General features: G+C 46.0%; 1 protein-coding gene across 1 annotated transcript in view; it reads right to left on the bottom strand.

Moving 5' to 3' along the window:
* GLP2R (glucagon like peptide 2 receptor) overlaps window positions 1-15,158 on the bottom strand; it is a 41,488-nt gene that overhangs the window by 13,375 nt on the left and 12,955 nt on the right. Inside the window, exons 5-10 of the mRNA XM_052658742.1 lie at window positions 12,709-12,815; window positions 10,574-10,727; window positions 9,995-10,154; window positions 8,861-8,921; window positions 4,288-4,357; window positions 829-917 (exon numbers count right to left, since the gene is read on the bottom strand). Coding sequence (XP_052514702.1) covers window positions 829-917; window positions 4,288-4,357; window positions 8,861-8,921; window positions 9,995-10,154; window positions 10,574-10,727; window positions 12,709-12,815 — 641 coding nt within the window. The remainder of the gene's footprint in view (window positions 1-828; window positions 918-4,287; window positions 4,358-8,860; window positions 8,922-9,994; window positions 10,155-10,573; window positions 10,728-12,708; window positions 12,816-15,158) is intronic.

Genomic DNA, 15,158 nt, shown 5'->3' with positions numbered 1-15,158 from the left:
ACTGCTGCTGCTGCTGCTGCTGCTAAGTCGCTTCAGTCATGTCCGTCTCTGTGCGACCCCAGAGACGGCAGCCCACCAGGCTCCCCCATCCCTGAGATTCTCCAGGCAAGAACACTGGAGTGGGTTGCCATTTCCTTCTCCAATGCATGAAAGTGAAAAGTGAAAGTGAGGTCGCTCAGTCATGTCCGACTCCTAGCGACCCCATGGACTGCAGCCTACCAGGCTCCTCCATCCATGGGATTTTCCAGGCAAGAGTACTGGAGTGGGTTGCCATTGCCTTCTCCAGCTCAAGGTCTTAAAAATACCCAAATACTCTCTTCTGAGTTGTTGTTGTTCAGCTGCTACACCATAACCGACCCTTCTGTGACCCCATGGACTGTAGCCCCCCAGGCTTCTCTGTCCATGGGATTCTCCAGGCACAGATACCGGGGTGGGCTCCCATCTCCTTCTCCAGGGGCTTCTGAGTTACGGTGTCTTTTATCCTGTTACCTCAAACAAGGCAACTGTCCAGCTCCCCTCCATGTGATTCTTTCCTGTCCCTGTAAACCACCCACTCTTAGGGGCATTTTTCACCGTTTCCTCCTGGGAATGTGTGTGCCCTTGATTACTCACCACTGACTTCATTTTCACGGGACCAGAAGGTCCTCGATCTTTAGCAAAAGCCTTACATGACACCCTGACACTTTTCTGAGGGGCTTTCACAGACACCATCATCTCAGGAGAGAAACATACGAATGCCATTTTCCCCCTTCCTGGGACATTAGCCAGAATAGCCAGAAGGGGTCAAAATAAACTTTGACTGTTCAGTACTGACCTCAGGCCACTCACCTGTATTTATAATCTCTGAAGCACATTTGATGAGCTTTGAGCTTAGAAATGAGAAGCTTGAGAATTTTCAGGAAGATGAAGAAATTGACCTTGAAATAAAAAGCAGATATAAATAAGTGATCGACTCTATGTGGCTATGAATATCAAGGTCACCCTAGACCCGGCCATCAGATCCTTGTCCATGGAAATGGAATGGGGCAGTTAATAGTCAGGGTAATCACCTCTCCCCCAAAGGCCAGCTCAACTGAGAGCCTGGAGAGGATTCTAAAGAGTCACTTATCCTTCTGGTTCTGGGAGACCCACCGCAATAGCCATCTGAGAAAGGCAAACAGACATGTACATTACTATTTTTAATTAAAATTATTGAGGGACTTTCCTGGTGGTCCAGTGGTTAAGAATCCACCTTGCAATGCATGGGACACAGGTTCGATCCCTGGTCGGGAAAATAAGACCCCCACATGCCACAAGACATTGCCAAAAAATTTTAAAAATAAAAATAAGTAAAATAGAAAAGACTTTAAAATGCCTCTATGCAATGGAGAAAGAGCCCATAGAGATGGTGGTCAGGTTACAGTTAATGGAATGAAGTCTCTATAGACATTGAGCCAGCACAATACTGATGCCCTTGTCTCAGACCACAGATTGAAACACAAGCTGAAGAATCCAGCATGTACCTGTTATTACTTGTCTTATTGGCCTGGGGAAAATCGATACTCAAAGCTAAGAGGACAGGGTTTCAGGCAAGAGGCTATGTATCCAAGCTGCAAGCCAACAGGGAGAAGGGAAATTCCCAGCCAAGGAATATTTAGTAACAGAACACTTAGAGGCAAACTAAGTGTAACCAAGTAGTTTATCCCCTTTAATGGGATATCTGTTTTTCATCACAGAGAGAAAACGTTGTGTCCTTGGCTTAGTGGCTTGTTGAACTTAGGCATTTTTCTGTAAGCCTAACAGGGAAAGGCACGTATTTCAGGGAATTAATTTCAACCAGGACTGTCTCGTAGGAAATGAAGGTTTGTGATGAGCGTGTTGATTCATTGTTCTTTGCGTCTTCCAGAGACCAGGCAAGAGAAAATGGGCATCGACCACTGACACGGAATGAAACACCAGCCTAGTGGACCACAGAACCTCCATCCATCCAGGTGCCCCAGCACTCAGGGCTCAGCAGTCACAGTGGGATGGGGTGGTTTCTCATCTGTACACCATCTGGAAAGGGGCTGAAGGGGGACATTTTTTTTTTTTTGGCTGCACTGGGTCTCCATTGCTGTGTGCGGGCTTTCCCAAGTCACAGTGAGTGGGGGCTACTTTGTGTTGTGGTGCGTAGGCTTCTCATTGCGGTGGCTTCCCTCCCTCGGCTCACAGGCCCTAGGGCATGCGGGCTCAGTAGCTGCAGCTCCCAGGCTCTAGAGTGCAGGCTTCCACAGTGACGGCACGCAGGCTCCGTTGCTCCGCGGCATGTGGACTCGTCCCAGATCGGGGATTGAACCTGTGTCCCCTGCATTCGTGGGCGCATTCTTATCCACTCTGCCACCAGGGTCCTGAAGGAGGACATTTTTGAAGAACCAAGCCAACTCCTGTTGGATTCCGTGACCAGACATGGGACACTTAGGATCCCAAACATATTCAATTCAGTTCAGTTCAGTTGCTTAGTCGTGTCCGACTCTTTGCAACCCCATGGACTGCAGCACACCAGGCTTCCCTGTCCATTACCAACTCCCAGAGCTTACTCAAACTCATGTCCATCAAGTCAGTGATGCAATCCAACAATCTCATCCTCTGTCATCCCCTTCTCCTCCTGCCTTCAATCTTTCCCAGCATCAGAGTCTTTTCCAGTGAGTCAGTTCTTCACATCAGGTGGCCAAAGTATTGGAGTTTCAGCTTCAGCATCAATCCTTCCAATGAATATTCAGGACTGATTTCCTTTAGGATTGACTGGTTTGATCTCCTTGCTGTCCAGGGGGCTCTCAAAAGTCTTCTCCAACTCCACAGTTCAAAAGCATCAATTCTTCAGTGCTCAGCCTTCTTTGTGGTCCAACTCTCATATCCATACATGACTACTGGAAAAACCATAGCTTTGACTAGATGGACCTTTGTTGGTAAAGGTCCTAGATGGACCTGATGTCGTTGCTTTTTAATATGCTGTCTGGGTTGGCCATAGCTTTTCTTTCAAGGAGCAAGCGTCTTTTAATTTCAGGGCTGCAGTCACCATCTGCAGTGATCTTTGGAGTCCAGGAAAATAAACCCTCTCACAGAATACATACAGTCAAATGTACTGTTCTTGGTGACATTTCTTTGGCACCACCCAGCTGCCATGCTCAGATCTGGGTCTACAGGTTGGCAGGGGTGGTTGTAGCAAGGTGGGGGCTCAGAGTTTACTGTCATGTAACCCAAAACTCATCTGCCTCCCCGCCACCCTGTCAGCCCCCTCAACCCCCTCTGCTCCTGCTGCATGGACTAAAATGCCTACATTAGAACTACTCCTTTGGGTTAAAACACTCCATTCCTAAGAGCCCTGCTTAAGGAAGGGCACACCAAAGGTGAAGTGTGGCTGGAGGGGGATTTCTCTTTATCTGCTCACTCGTTCATTTTTACAACAAGGAAGGATTCAATAAATACCTATGATCTGGCTTGCTCTCATCATGAGAAGGAGAAGATAGGATACAGCAAAGGAAAACAACCCACATGCTGCAACCACTGAAGCCCAAGCACCTAGATCCTGAGCCAAGAAGAGCCACCGCAGTGAGAAGCCTGCACACTGCAACAAAGAGTAGCCCCACTCACTGCAACTAGAAAGCCCATGCTCAGCAATGAAGTGCAGCCAAAAATAATAAGTAAATATGTATATTTTAAAGAAATAAAGGCCCTTTCTCTGTAAGGTCTCAGAGTATCGTCACCAACTGACTCTAACCCTCAGCACAGTTTTGGGTTAATAGTGATTGATTGTATTTTTTCCCCCCTCTAAAAGAAGCTTCCTTAGTCTCCCCTCTCTCCTGCTAATAGTGTTGAAATCCAGGCCCATAGCTTTGCTGTCCCTGGACTTGTCCATGATTGAAGACCCTGCGGCCCCAGGGTTTGTCCACATCGAAGACAGTTGATAGGGGGTCACCGAGCTGACTACGGGTTTCCTTACATAGTCTGAAAACCCAAAGAGAGAGAGGCTTAGAGTGTGAGCCTGGATTTAGGTCCTGAACCAAAACAAGAAGTTTCTTTCTCGTGGGAGAGGGGATTATATGGCACACTTACTTCTGCCACGACACAACACCCAAGAGGAGTTTCTTACTTGTTTCTTCTTGTTCAACAGATCGAAACCACGGCTCAGCATCTTCATCTCGAGGGATCTGGCCCAGGTTCTTTCTGAGCCAGAGAATTTGATGGGAGGCAGGGAAGTGGGGGGGGGGGGGGCGTCCTCCACAGCTGCTGAGCTCAGAGAGGGAAAAGGGTGGGTGGGGTGGTCCTCACCATTACGCAGAGCAGCATGGGTCCTCGGATGATCCACCAGATATTCTTGTTCCTGTTGGTTCCCCAACACCTAAGGCAAAGAGTGGGCTGTAGAAGACTTACAGTTGAGACAGTAAAGACCCCGAGCTCCCTGGAAGAAGGCTCACTTGGTGTGGGGAGGGAGGGCTCAAACCCCTTCTTATTAGGTTGATACTGTCGACTTTTTTTTTTTCCGTGAACCAGGAAAGTGGTCTTCATGCTAACACCTTGCAGTGTATCCTTCTACATATTTTTCCATGTTCACACAAACATAAACTCTTTATTATATGGGCACACCTCATTTTCCTATGCTTCTCTTTGTTGCACTTTACAGATACTGCTTTTTTTACAAATCGAAGGATTATGGCAAGCTTGCATCGGGCAAGTCTATTGGCGCCATTTTTTCCAACAGCATTTGCTCACTTCATGTGTGTCTCTGCGTCACATTCTGGTAATTTTCACAATATTTCAAGCTTTTTCATTGTTGTTACACTTGTTATGGTGATCTGTGATCAGTGGCCTTTGATGTCACCATGGTCATTGTTTTGGGGTGCTGTGAACTGTGCCCATATAAAACGCTGAACTTAATAAATGTGTGTTTCTGACTGCTCCACCAATTGCCCGTTCTCCCATCTCTCTCCCTCTCCTCAGGCCTTACTATTCCCCAAGACACAAACAGTGAAATGTAATCCTACAAAGGCCTCTAAGTGTTCAAGTGAAAGAAAGAGACATATCTCTCACTTGAAGTCAAATGTTAAAAATGATTAAGGTTAGTGAGGAAAGCATGTCACAAGCTGAGACTGGCTGAAAGCTAGGCTTCTTGCCCTAAACAGCGAAGCTGTGAACACAAAGGAAAAGTTCTTGAAGGAAATTAGAAGTGCTACTCCAGTGAACACACAAATGATAAGAAAGCAAAACACCTTTCTGGCTGATATGGAGACAGTTGGAGTCTGGAGAGAAAATCAAACCAGCCACAACGTTCCTTTAAGCCGAAGCCTGATCCAAGCAAGGTCCTAACCCTCTTCAATTCTGTGAAGGCTAAGAGAGCTGAGGAAGTTGCAGAAAAAAACAGTGTGAAATTAGCTGACATGGGTTAATGAGCTTTAGGAAAGAAGCCTTCTCTATGAGATGAAAGTGCAAGGGGAAGCAGCAAGTGCTCGGGGCAGAAGCTTCAGTGAGTTGTCTGGAAGATCTAGCTAAGACCACAAATGAAGGTGGCTACATTGAACAACAGATTTTCAAGGTAGGCTAAGCAATCTTCTATTGGAAGAAGATTCCATCCAGGACTTTCATAACTAGAAAGGAGAAGTCAGTGCCTGGTTTCAAAGCTTCAAGGGACAGGCTGACTCTCTAGTTAGGGGGCTAATGCAACTGGTGACTTTAAGTTGAAACCAGTGCTCATTTATATTCCAAAAATCCTAACGTGTACTAGAGCTACCCTGCCTGTGACCTATACATGGAACATCAAAGCAAGGATGACAGCACATCCATTTACAATGTGAGTTACTGAAAATTTTAAACTCACTGTTGGAAACTACTCAGAAAAAAAAAAAATCCTTTCAAAAATTTTTCTGCTCATTAACAATCCACCTGGTCACACAAGAGCACTATATGAGAGTATTTGATCTTAGTTCCGGGACCAGGGATCAAGCCTGCATACCCTGCATTGCTAGGTTGATTCTTAACCACTGAACCAGCAGGGAAGTCCCTGTTTTGTTCTTAACTTCTGAATTTCTTATTGTGTGACTCCTCTCTTCAATCTCATTTGAGACATAAGAATCAGGGACACACTTTTCTTGTTCTTATGTTCCTATCTTCACACATACCATTTTTCAGTCTTCACCCAAGAGCTCCGATGAAGATGTGCAACGGGATTAATGTTTTCATGCCTACTAGCATAATGTCTGTTCTGCAGTCCATAGATCAAGGAGTAACAGATGAATTACTACAAATCTTTGATTCTTTTATCTATCAGTTCAGTTTAGTTCAGTCACTCAGTCGTGTCCAACTCTTTGCGACCCCATGAAGCGCAGCAAGCCAGGCCTCCCTGTCCATCACCAACTCCCGGAGTTCACTCAGACTCATGTCCATTGTATCAGTGATGCCATCCAGCCATCTGTCCCCTTCTCCTCTTGCCCCTAATCCCTCCCAGCATCAGAGATTTTTCCAATGAGTCAACTCTTCACATGAGGTGGCCAAAGTACTGGAGTTTCAGCTTTAGCATCATTCCTTCCAAAGAACACCTAGGGCTGATCTCCTTCAGAATGGACTGGTTGGATCTCCTTGCAGTCCAAGGGACTCTCAAGAGTCTTCTCCAACACCACAGTTCAAAAGCATCAATTCTTCGGCGCTCAGCTTTCTTCACAGTCCAACTCTCACATCCATACATGACCACAGGAAAAACCATAGCCTTGACTAGACGGACTTTTGTTGGCAAAGTAATGTCTCTACTTTTCAACGTGCTATCTAGGATGGTCATAACTTTTCTTCCAAGGGGTAAGCGTCTTTTAATTTCATGGCTGCAGTCACCATCTGTGTGATTTTGGAGCCCCCCAAAATAAAGTCTGACACTGTTTCCACTGTTTCCCCATCTATTTCCCATGAAGTGATGGGACCAGATGCCATGATCTTCGTTTTCTGAATGTTGAGCTTTAAGCCAACTTTTTCACTCTCCTCTTTCACTTTCATCAAGAGGCTTTTTAGTTCCACTTCACTTTCTGCCATAAGGGTGGTGTCATCTGCATATCTGAGGTTATTGATATTTCTCCCAGCAATCTTGATTCCAGCTTGTGCTTCATCCAGCCCAACATTTCTCATGATGTACTCTGCATATAAGTTAAATAAGCAGGGTGACAATATACAGCCTTAACGTACTCCTTTTCCTATTTGGAACCAGTCTGTTGTTCCATATTCAGTTCTAACTGTTGCTTCCTGACCTGCATATAGGTTTCTCAAGAGGCAGGTCAGGTAGTCTGGTATTCCCATCTCTTTCAGAATTTTCCACAGTTTATCGTGATCCACACAGTCAAAGGCTTTGGCGTAGTCAATAAAGCAGAAATAGATGTTTTTCTGGAACTCCCTTGCTTTTTCGATGATCCAGCGGATGTTGGCAATTTGATCTCTGGTTCCTCTGCCTTTTCTAAAACCAGCTTGAACACCTGGAAGTTCACAGTTCACGTATTGCTGAAGCCTGGCTTGGAGAATTTTGAGCATTACTTTACTAGCGTGTGAGATGAGTGCAATTGTGTGGTAGTTTGAGCATTCTTTGGCATTGCCTTTCTTTGGGATTGGAATGAAAATTGACCTTTTCCAGTCCTGTGGCCACTTCTGAGTTTTCCAAATTTGCTGGCATATTGAGTGCAGCACTTTCACAGCATCATCTTTTAGGATTTGAAATAGCTCAACTGGAATTCCATCACCTCCACTAGCTTTGTTCATAGTGATGCTTTCTAAGGCCCACTTGACTTCACATTCCAGGATATCCTGCTCTAGGTGAGTGATCACATCATGATGATTATCTTGGTCATGAAGATCTTTTTTGTATAGTTCTTCTGTGTATTCTTGCCACCCCTTCTTAATATCTTCTGCTTCTGTTAGGTCCATACCATTTCTGTCTTTTATCAAGCCCATCTTTGCATGAAATGTTCCCTTGGTATCTCTAATTTTCTTGAAGAGATCTCTAGTCTTTCCCATTCTGTTGTTTTCCTCTATTTCTTTGCATTGATCGCTGAGGAAGGCTTTCTTATCTCTTCTTGCTATTCTTTGGAACTCTGCATTCAGATGCTTATATCTTTCCTCTTCTCCTTTGCTTTTCACTTCTCTTCTTTTCACAGCTATCTGTAAGGCCTCCTCAGACAGCCATTTTGCTTTTTTGCATTTCTTTTCCATGGGGATGGTCTTGATCCCTGTCTCCTGTACAATGTCATGAACCTCCGTCCATAATTCATCAGGCACTCTATCTATCAGATCTAGTCCCTTAAATCTATTTGTCACTTCCACTGTATAATCATGAGGGATTTGATTTAGGTCATACCTGAATGGTCTAGCGGTTTTCCCTACTTTCTTCAATTTAAGTCTGAATTTGGCAATAAGGAGTTCATGATCTGAGCCACAGTGAGCTCCTGGTATTGTTTTTGCTGACTGTATAGAGCTTCTCCATCTTTGGCTGCAAAGAATATCATCAATCTGATTTCTTAAATATATTCTAGATGGCCCAAATGGAAGGGAGTAAATATACTCTTTGGGAAAATGATTTATTTCCTTATGTTGGGGCCTGTCTTGGAATGCGGCTTCTCAGGTAGCTCAGTGGTAAAGAACCTGCCTGCCAATGCAGGAGATCCAGGAGATGTGGGTTCGATCGCTGGACTAGGAAGATCCCCTGGGAAGGAAATGGTAACCCGCTCCAGTCTTCTTGCCTGTGAAATCCCATGGACAGAGGGAGTCTGGTGGGCTGCAGTCCATGTGGTCACCAAGAGTTGGACATGGCTGAGCACACCGCATAGTACATCTCGGAATAACTAGCTCATGGAAGTTCAAAAAAAGGTGAGCTACCTACCCGGTATTCTCCAGCTGAGCACGGGCAATGCTCCAGGGCACAACGAAGAGCACCGGGAAGGCTGGGAGAAAACATGGACATGGAGTCAAGGGCTGGTTGGCCACACTTGCCTACTGCCCACCCCACCCTGATGGGCCAAGTACACCTGGTTAAAATTATAAAAAACCAGACATCATAGAAATGTGGACTGTGAGAGCTGGAGAGACCTACAGATGGCACAGAGCCATCCATTTGTTGGGAAACCTGGGGGCAGAGAGGAGAAAAAATTTGCCACCTGTCACAAAGTAGCTTAGAGTAAATCCAAAGACGTTAATCAAGCCTCCTGAATCCCAGGCCAGAGTTAGTCCCTCTGATTACTGCAACCTCAACTTCCCCAAGAATCTATGGCAGCAAGAGCTCCAGATCTCATCCTGGAGATTTGGTTGGCCCATGGACTGAATGTTTGTGTCCCCCAAATGCATACATTGAAGCCCTAAACCCCAGTGTGATGGCATTTGAAGAAGGGACCTTTGGAGGTAATTAGGTTTAGATGGCATGAGTGTAGGAGCTGGTCATCATGATGGGATTACTGTCCTTATCAGAAGAGACCAGAGAGCTTGCTTCCTCTCTCTCTCTCTACACTGATATGAGGCTACAGCTAGAAGGCAGCTGTCTGCAAGCCAAGAAGAGGAACTTCATCAGAACTCAACCATCCTGGTGCTACAGTCTCACACTTCTCAGCCTCCAGAACCTTGAGAGATAAACATCTGCATTTTAAGCCACACAGTCTGTGGCATTTGTTATGGCAGCCCTAGTAGATAACACAGTTGGGGACAGGTTAGGAGGAAGGTCATCTGATCCTACCAGAAACCTTCCCAATTTTTGAATGTGTGTATTGGGTCTACAGCACTTATATCTACATAAATGTACACGCAGGTGCATGCACACATGTGTACACACACGTGCATATGCGCGTGCACACACACACATGCACACACACACACACACACACACACACACACACACACACACTACCTCTCTCTTCAGAGTCTCTTGTCTTTGACAAATTATCTATCCCAGAAACCTCCCTCCAACTCCAACCAAAAGCTCTACTGGGTTCCCATGTTCAGACAGATCCCGGTTCAGGTCACTCACCCCAACCCACCAGCAGGTATCTGGGCCACAGCCGCCTTTCTGAAAACACTATGGGCTCCAGCAGCGTGTGAAGGTAAAGGCCTTCGACGAGCAGCCACGAGTAATTGGCGCCCACAAAGTAGTGCAAGAGGACCTGGGCTGAGCGGCAGGAGGCAGAAATCTGGGAAGGACAGAGCACCTGGGGGTGAGTCCAGGTTCCTCAGCATCTGGACCACAGCGGAGGGGAGCAGGGCCTCCCCACACAAGTCCCTGCCTCTGAACCACCCCCTCTCTCAGACACAATAGTTTCTTAGACACAGTGCTATTGCACACTTAAGAGACTGCAGCACAGTGTACATACACCACGGCCAGTGTTCTTGTCATACGCACTCTCTGCTATGCTTAGTCGCTCAGTCATATCCGACTCTTTGCGACCCATTCTCGGGACGTTGGCTTAAAAAAAAAATCACGTGATGTATCTCTCACCGGAAGGACTGACACCCCTTTCTCTCTGTCATCCACTCCCCAGCCTCACCTTCCTGCTCTCTGATTCCCAGGACTGATCCACCAGGTAGAGCCCAGGGATGGGGAAGCACATACCTCTGACACGTAGGACAGCCACTCTTTCTCACTGTTGGGCTTCTTGGAGTAAGATTTGTAGAAGATGACGTCTTTCACCAGCACAGCCAGGGCTCTCAGGATGAAAGAGGCAAACAAGTTCATGTGGATGTAGTTACGTGTGCAGTGGAGTTTTCTGGGCAGGGAGAAAACCAAGGGTCTTCCCTCAGAAAAGAATGGCTCAGACCAACAGGCGTGTGCCTGAAACCTGTGTATGCGCCACCAAAGGGCACAGGTTCAGAGTGTAGGCTGCAGAGCTGGATGGATGGCGTAAAGGATCTTACCTCTCTCTGCCTCGTTTTCCTCATCTGTAGGACGGGGACAATAACAGGTACCATTTGATAACATGCCAGGCCACGCTCCAAGCTATTTGCATGTGGATGTACTTAAGGGCATCCTTACTCCTTGCAACCACTTACATCACAGTCCCAGAGAAGTAAGTGCCAGAGGTGAGATTTAGATTCAGATACTCTGAGGTCCATATACGGCTCTCCAAGTCGCTACTCCCTCTAAGAACATGAGCACTCGCCGCAAAGGCTGCATGAGGATTCAACCAGTTAATGGGTGAAAAGTGCTCACACAGCACCTGGCACTTAAGAAGTACCCAGAAAATGTCAACTCTTATGACCTCCCTCACCCACCTGAAGCCTCCAGCGCCAGTTGACGTAAAACTGCACCCTTGGTCTCTCTAGGCAAAAGGGCCCCTTTCCATCGCTGTGTTCTCAGAGCCGCGCCTATGCCCCCGTGCGGCACATGCCCTGTCCTGCCTCCCTCTAGAGCTATTATTACTTTTTCAGTTTCCAAAAAGATTTGAGCAGGTCTTTGGGTTTCATGATTCATGCATTCTTCTCCCTAGACTGGGCAGGGACTGGGTCTTGCTCTCCTCAGAGCCAGAGACAAAAATGAAGACATGGTCGACCCAGGGGCTGCTCAAGTTACTTCTTCTGGGGCTGGGCAGTTATCTTCTCCTGGCCTTGTTCTGAGACTTTGGGAACGTGAGTGGAGGTGGTCACTGACGGCAGTGGGCGCAGGCTGCAGAATTCTCTCCTGTTATTCAGCGATTGCTCTCCCACTGGGGCAGGTGGTCATGACTCTGCTCTCTGCTCCAGGAACTAAAGAACATCATGGGGTTGAGGGGGCAGGTGGGGCCAGACCTGGACCTCGAAGAGCCCAGGTGGGAGTGGCTCTGGAACCAGCAACCAGGGTCCCCATCCAGGTCTCCGCATCTGTGTTGAATGCTCACTCTACCACGTTACACTCCATTAGATTCTTGAATTGACCAAGACCAGGAGACAGCCTTGGAGAGCTCCTTAATGGGTCTGTAAGTATCTCACTTGAGTGACTTCTAAAATGACTTAGTAAAATGCACTCGTTTTGGATTCTGAAAAACACTACAATGAAGGAATGAAAGTTCTCAGCCTCTGGACCACCTGCTTATCATCTTGGCTCCATGACTCACCAGCTGTGTGACTGTGGGCAAGTCACTTCATCTTCCTGTGTTTCAGTTAACCCACTCATAAAATGGGGGTGATGATAAGGCTAATCTCCAAGGATTAGAATTCATATTAATTCTGATTAGAAAGAGACTTAAATGACTTAATGCATGTAACATGCTTTAGAACAGGGCCCAGCATCCCCAAATGGTTAATGGCTAATTGGAGTCCGAGGGTCCTGGGTTAAAACCCCAGCTCTCCCACTCACTAATATGCTTTGGGGAGGTTTCTTAATCTTGTCCATAAAAATAGTGCATCCAGTGGAGCTATGGTGAGAATGGGCTGTGGCAGGCATGGGTATGTAGAGCAGGAGTTTAGAGCAGGGACCAGGAGTTTGGGCAGAGCTCATCTAATCCAAAGAGACAAAGGCAGAGTTGGGAGCCCCAGATTCCAGTCCTAGCTGTGCTTTGCAACCCAGGGTGGCTCAGTACCTCTCCTTGGACCTCCCAGATCCCTTCCCTTTGCCTACAAAAATGGGATGGATGGACTGGAGACTGTCGCAGATCCCCTCCAGCTCTGACGAGCCATGGAGTCACCCAGCCTGGTCTCCTGCCTCCTCAAGGGAGCCAGTGAGCACATGCCTGGATACCTGCCTGAGCACGTGCAGGCAGCAGTTCCACTCACCGGAGAAACAAGAGGAGGGTGAGAGCCAGGAAGAGCGAGACGATGGAGAGAGAGTAGCCCACCGTGTACAACAGCTGCAGCGCTGACAGCAAGGTGCGGCGTCCAACCTGAGCGCAGAGGAACAGCAGGTGTGACTGGTAAGCCAGGCAGCTGTGGCGTCCCGGCCCTGGACCCATGCCCCCGACCATCACGGATCTAGGTTTGAACCCGAGGACACGGGTTGATACCATAGCCCTCTGGCACATCTCAGAGTTCAAGGAACCTTCATGAGTGAAGAATGGGTCTCACCTCCATGGTTGGTCCCACCACCCAGCAGTGATGCACCAAGATTCATGATATCCTACGAGAACTGTGCCCAGGACCAGGGGGTGCCTTGGGAATGAAGACAGCTTCTTTGCCCCTGGATGTGCTGTTCCTAGAGTGTAGGGGCCACTCTCTCTGGAAGACAGGGCCAGCTTTCCATCTCGATGTCTCCCCCCTAAAATAACTCTTCATAGGTGATCCCTTGAACAAAGACCCAGTTGAACACTGGAATATTTTCTGAGTCCCAGGATAGCCCGATGGTGAACAGAGGATAGTTTACTGGAAATTCTGTGGGATTTTCTAATGGAATCCCTTCTCACTCAATCCATTGTGCATATAGCCATCAAGATAGGTTTCTGAATAAATTTTTGCACAAGAACCCACAGTTAATATGTATTATCTGCTAGATTATGCCTAAACTTCTCTGCATAACCTTAACAGAAGTCCATCAGCTTCACAGAAGTATAATTGGGATACAGAAAACTGCACATATTGAGAGTATAAACCTTGGGGAATCTGGACATGACCATATCTCTGATGTCATCACCACGTTCAAGATAATGAACATTTCCATCACCTCCCCGAAGTTTCCTGTGACCCTTTGTAATTCATCTCCTCTGTTTCTTGCCCTTAGAGACAAGTTTGCATTTTCTAAAATGTTTATAAATGGAACCTTATAAGTATTCAATTTTCTGTCAGGCTTATTTCCCTCAGAGTAATTATTTAGAGATTCATCCTTGTCATAGCATGTATCTTAGCTCATTCCTTTGCTGTTGTTTTTGTTGTTCAGTTGCTCAGTCGTGTCCAACTCTGCAACCCCATGAACTGCAGCATGCCAGGCTCTCTGTGTTACACTATCTCCCAGAGATTGCTCAAATGTGTCCATTGAGTCAGTGATGCCATCCAACCATCTCATCCTCCCCTTCTCCTCCTGCCCTCACTTTTCCCCAGCATCAGGGTCTTTTCCAGTGAGTCATCTCTTCACATCAGGTGGCCAAATTATTTGAGCTTTGGCTTCAGCATCAGTCCTTCCAATGAGTATTCAGGGTTGGTTTCCTTTAAGATTGACTGGTTCGATCTCCCTGCTGTTCAAGGGGCTCTCAAGAATACTACTCAGCCAGCATTTTTTGACAATATGGATGAAGCTCGAGGGTATTATGCTAAGTGAAATAAGTCAGACAGAGAAAGATAAATACTGTATTATTTCACTTGTATGTGGAATATTAAAAATGAACAATCAAAAACAAACAAAACAAATAAATGATCAAATCAAACAAAAATAAACCTGTATACACAGACAACAGAGTGGTGGTTATCAGAGGGGGAGAGGCAGGGAGCAGGGTAAATTTGGTAAAGGAGATCAACTCTATGGTGATAGATGGAAAGTAAGCTTTTGGTGGTGAGCATGCTGTAGGGTTTACAGAGGTAGCAATACAGGGTCGCTCACGTGAAACTCAAATAATGTTATAAACCAGTATTACTGTTGAGTAGTATTCTATTATGAATATACCACAATTTACTTATACACTCACCCATTGATGGACTTTTGGATTGCTTTCAGAGTTTAACTTTCACAAATAAAGTTGCTCTGAAAAATTCTGTACAAGATTTTATATGGACACAGGTTTTCATTTCTCTCAGATAAATATCTAGAAATAGAATGACAGAGTAGCATGGTATATGCTTTAACTTCTTAAACTGCCAGACTGTTTTCTAAATAAGTTGTGTCAGTTTACATTCCAACCAGAGTGCCAGCTGCTCAAGAATCGACGAACGTTTCCTGCAATCAGTTTTTTGCATTTCAGTCATTCTAATGGGTATGCCGTAGTGTCTTATGGCGGTTTTATTTGCACTTTGCTAATGATTAATGATGTTGAGAATCACTTCATGTGCTTATTTGCCATCTGTATGTTTTATTTGGTAAAGTATCTGTTCAAATATTTGGCTCTCTTTTAAACTGGATCATTGGTCTTAATTTCGAATTGTAAATCTTTATATATTCTAGACATAAACCCATCAGATACGTGTTTTGCAAGTATTTTCTTCCGCTTTATGGCTTGCCTTTTTATTTTTTTCAGTTCAGTTGCTCAGTCGTGTCTGACTCTTTGGGACCCCATGGACTGTAGCACACCAGGCTTCTCTGTCCA

The sequence above is a fragment of the Budorcas taxicolor genome, chromosome 19 (genome assembly GCF_023091745.1).
Source record: "Budorcas taxicolor isolate Tak-1 chromosome 19, Takin1.1, whole genome shotgun sequence".
In the NCBI taxonomy this organism is placed as follows: domain Eukaryota; kingdom Metazoa; phylum Chordata; class Mammalia; order Artiodactyla; family Bovidae; genus Budorcas; species Budorcas taxicolor.
This window is presented reverse-complemented; position numbering and strand designations above follow the sequence as displayed.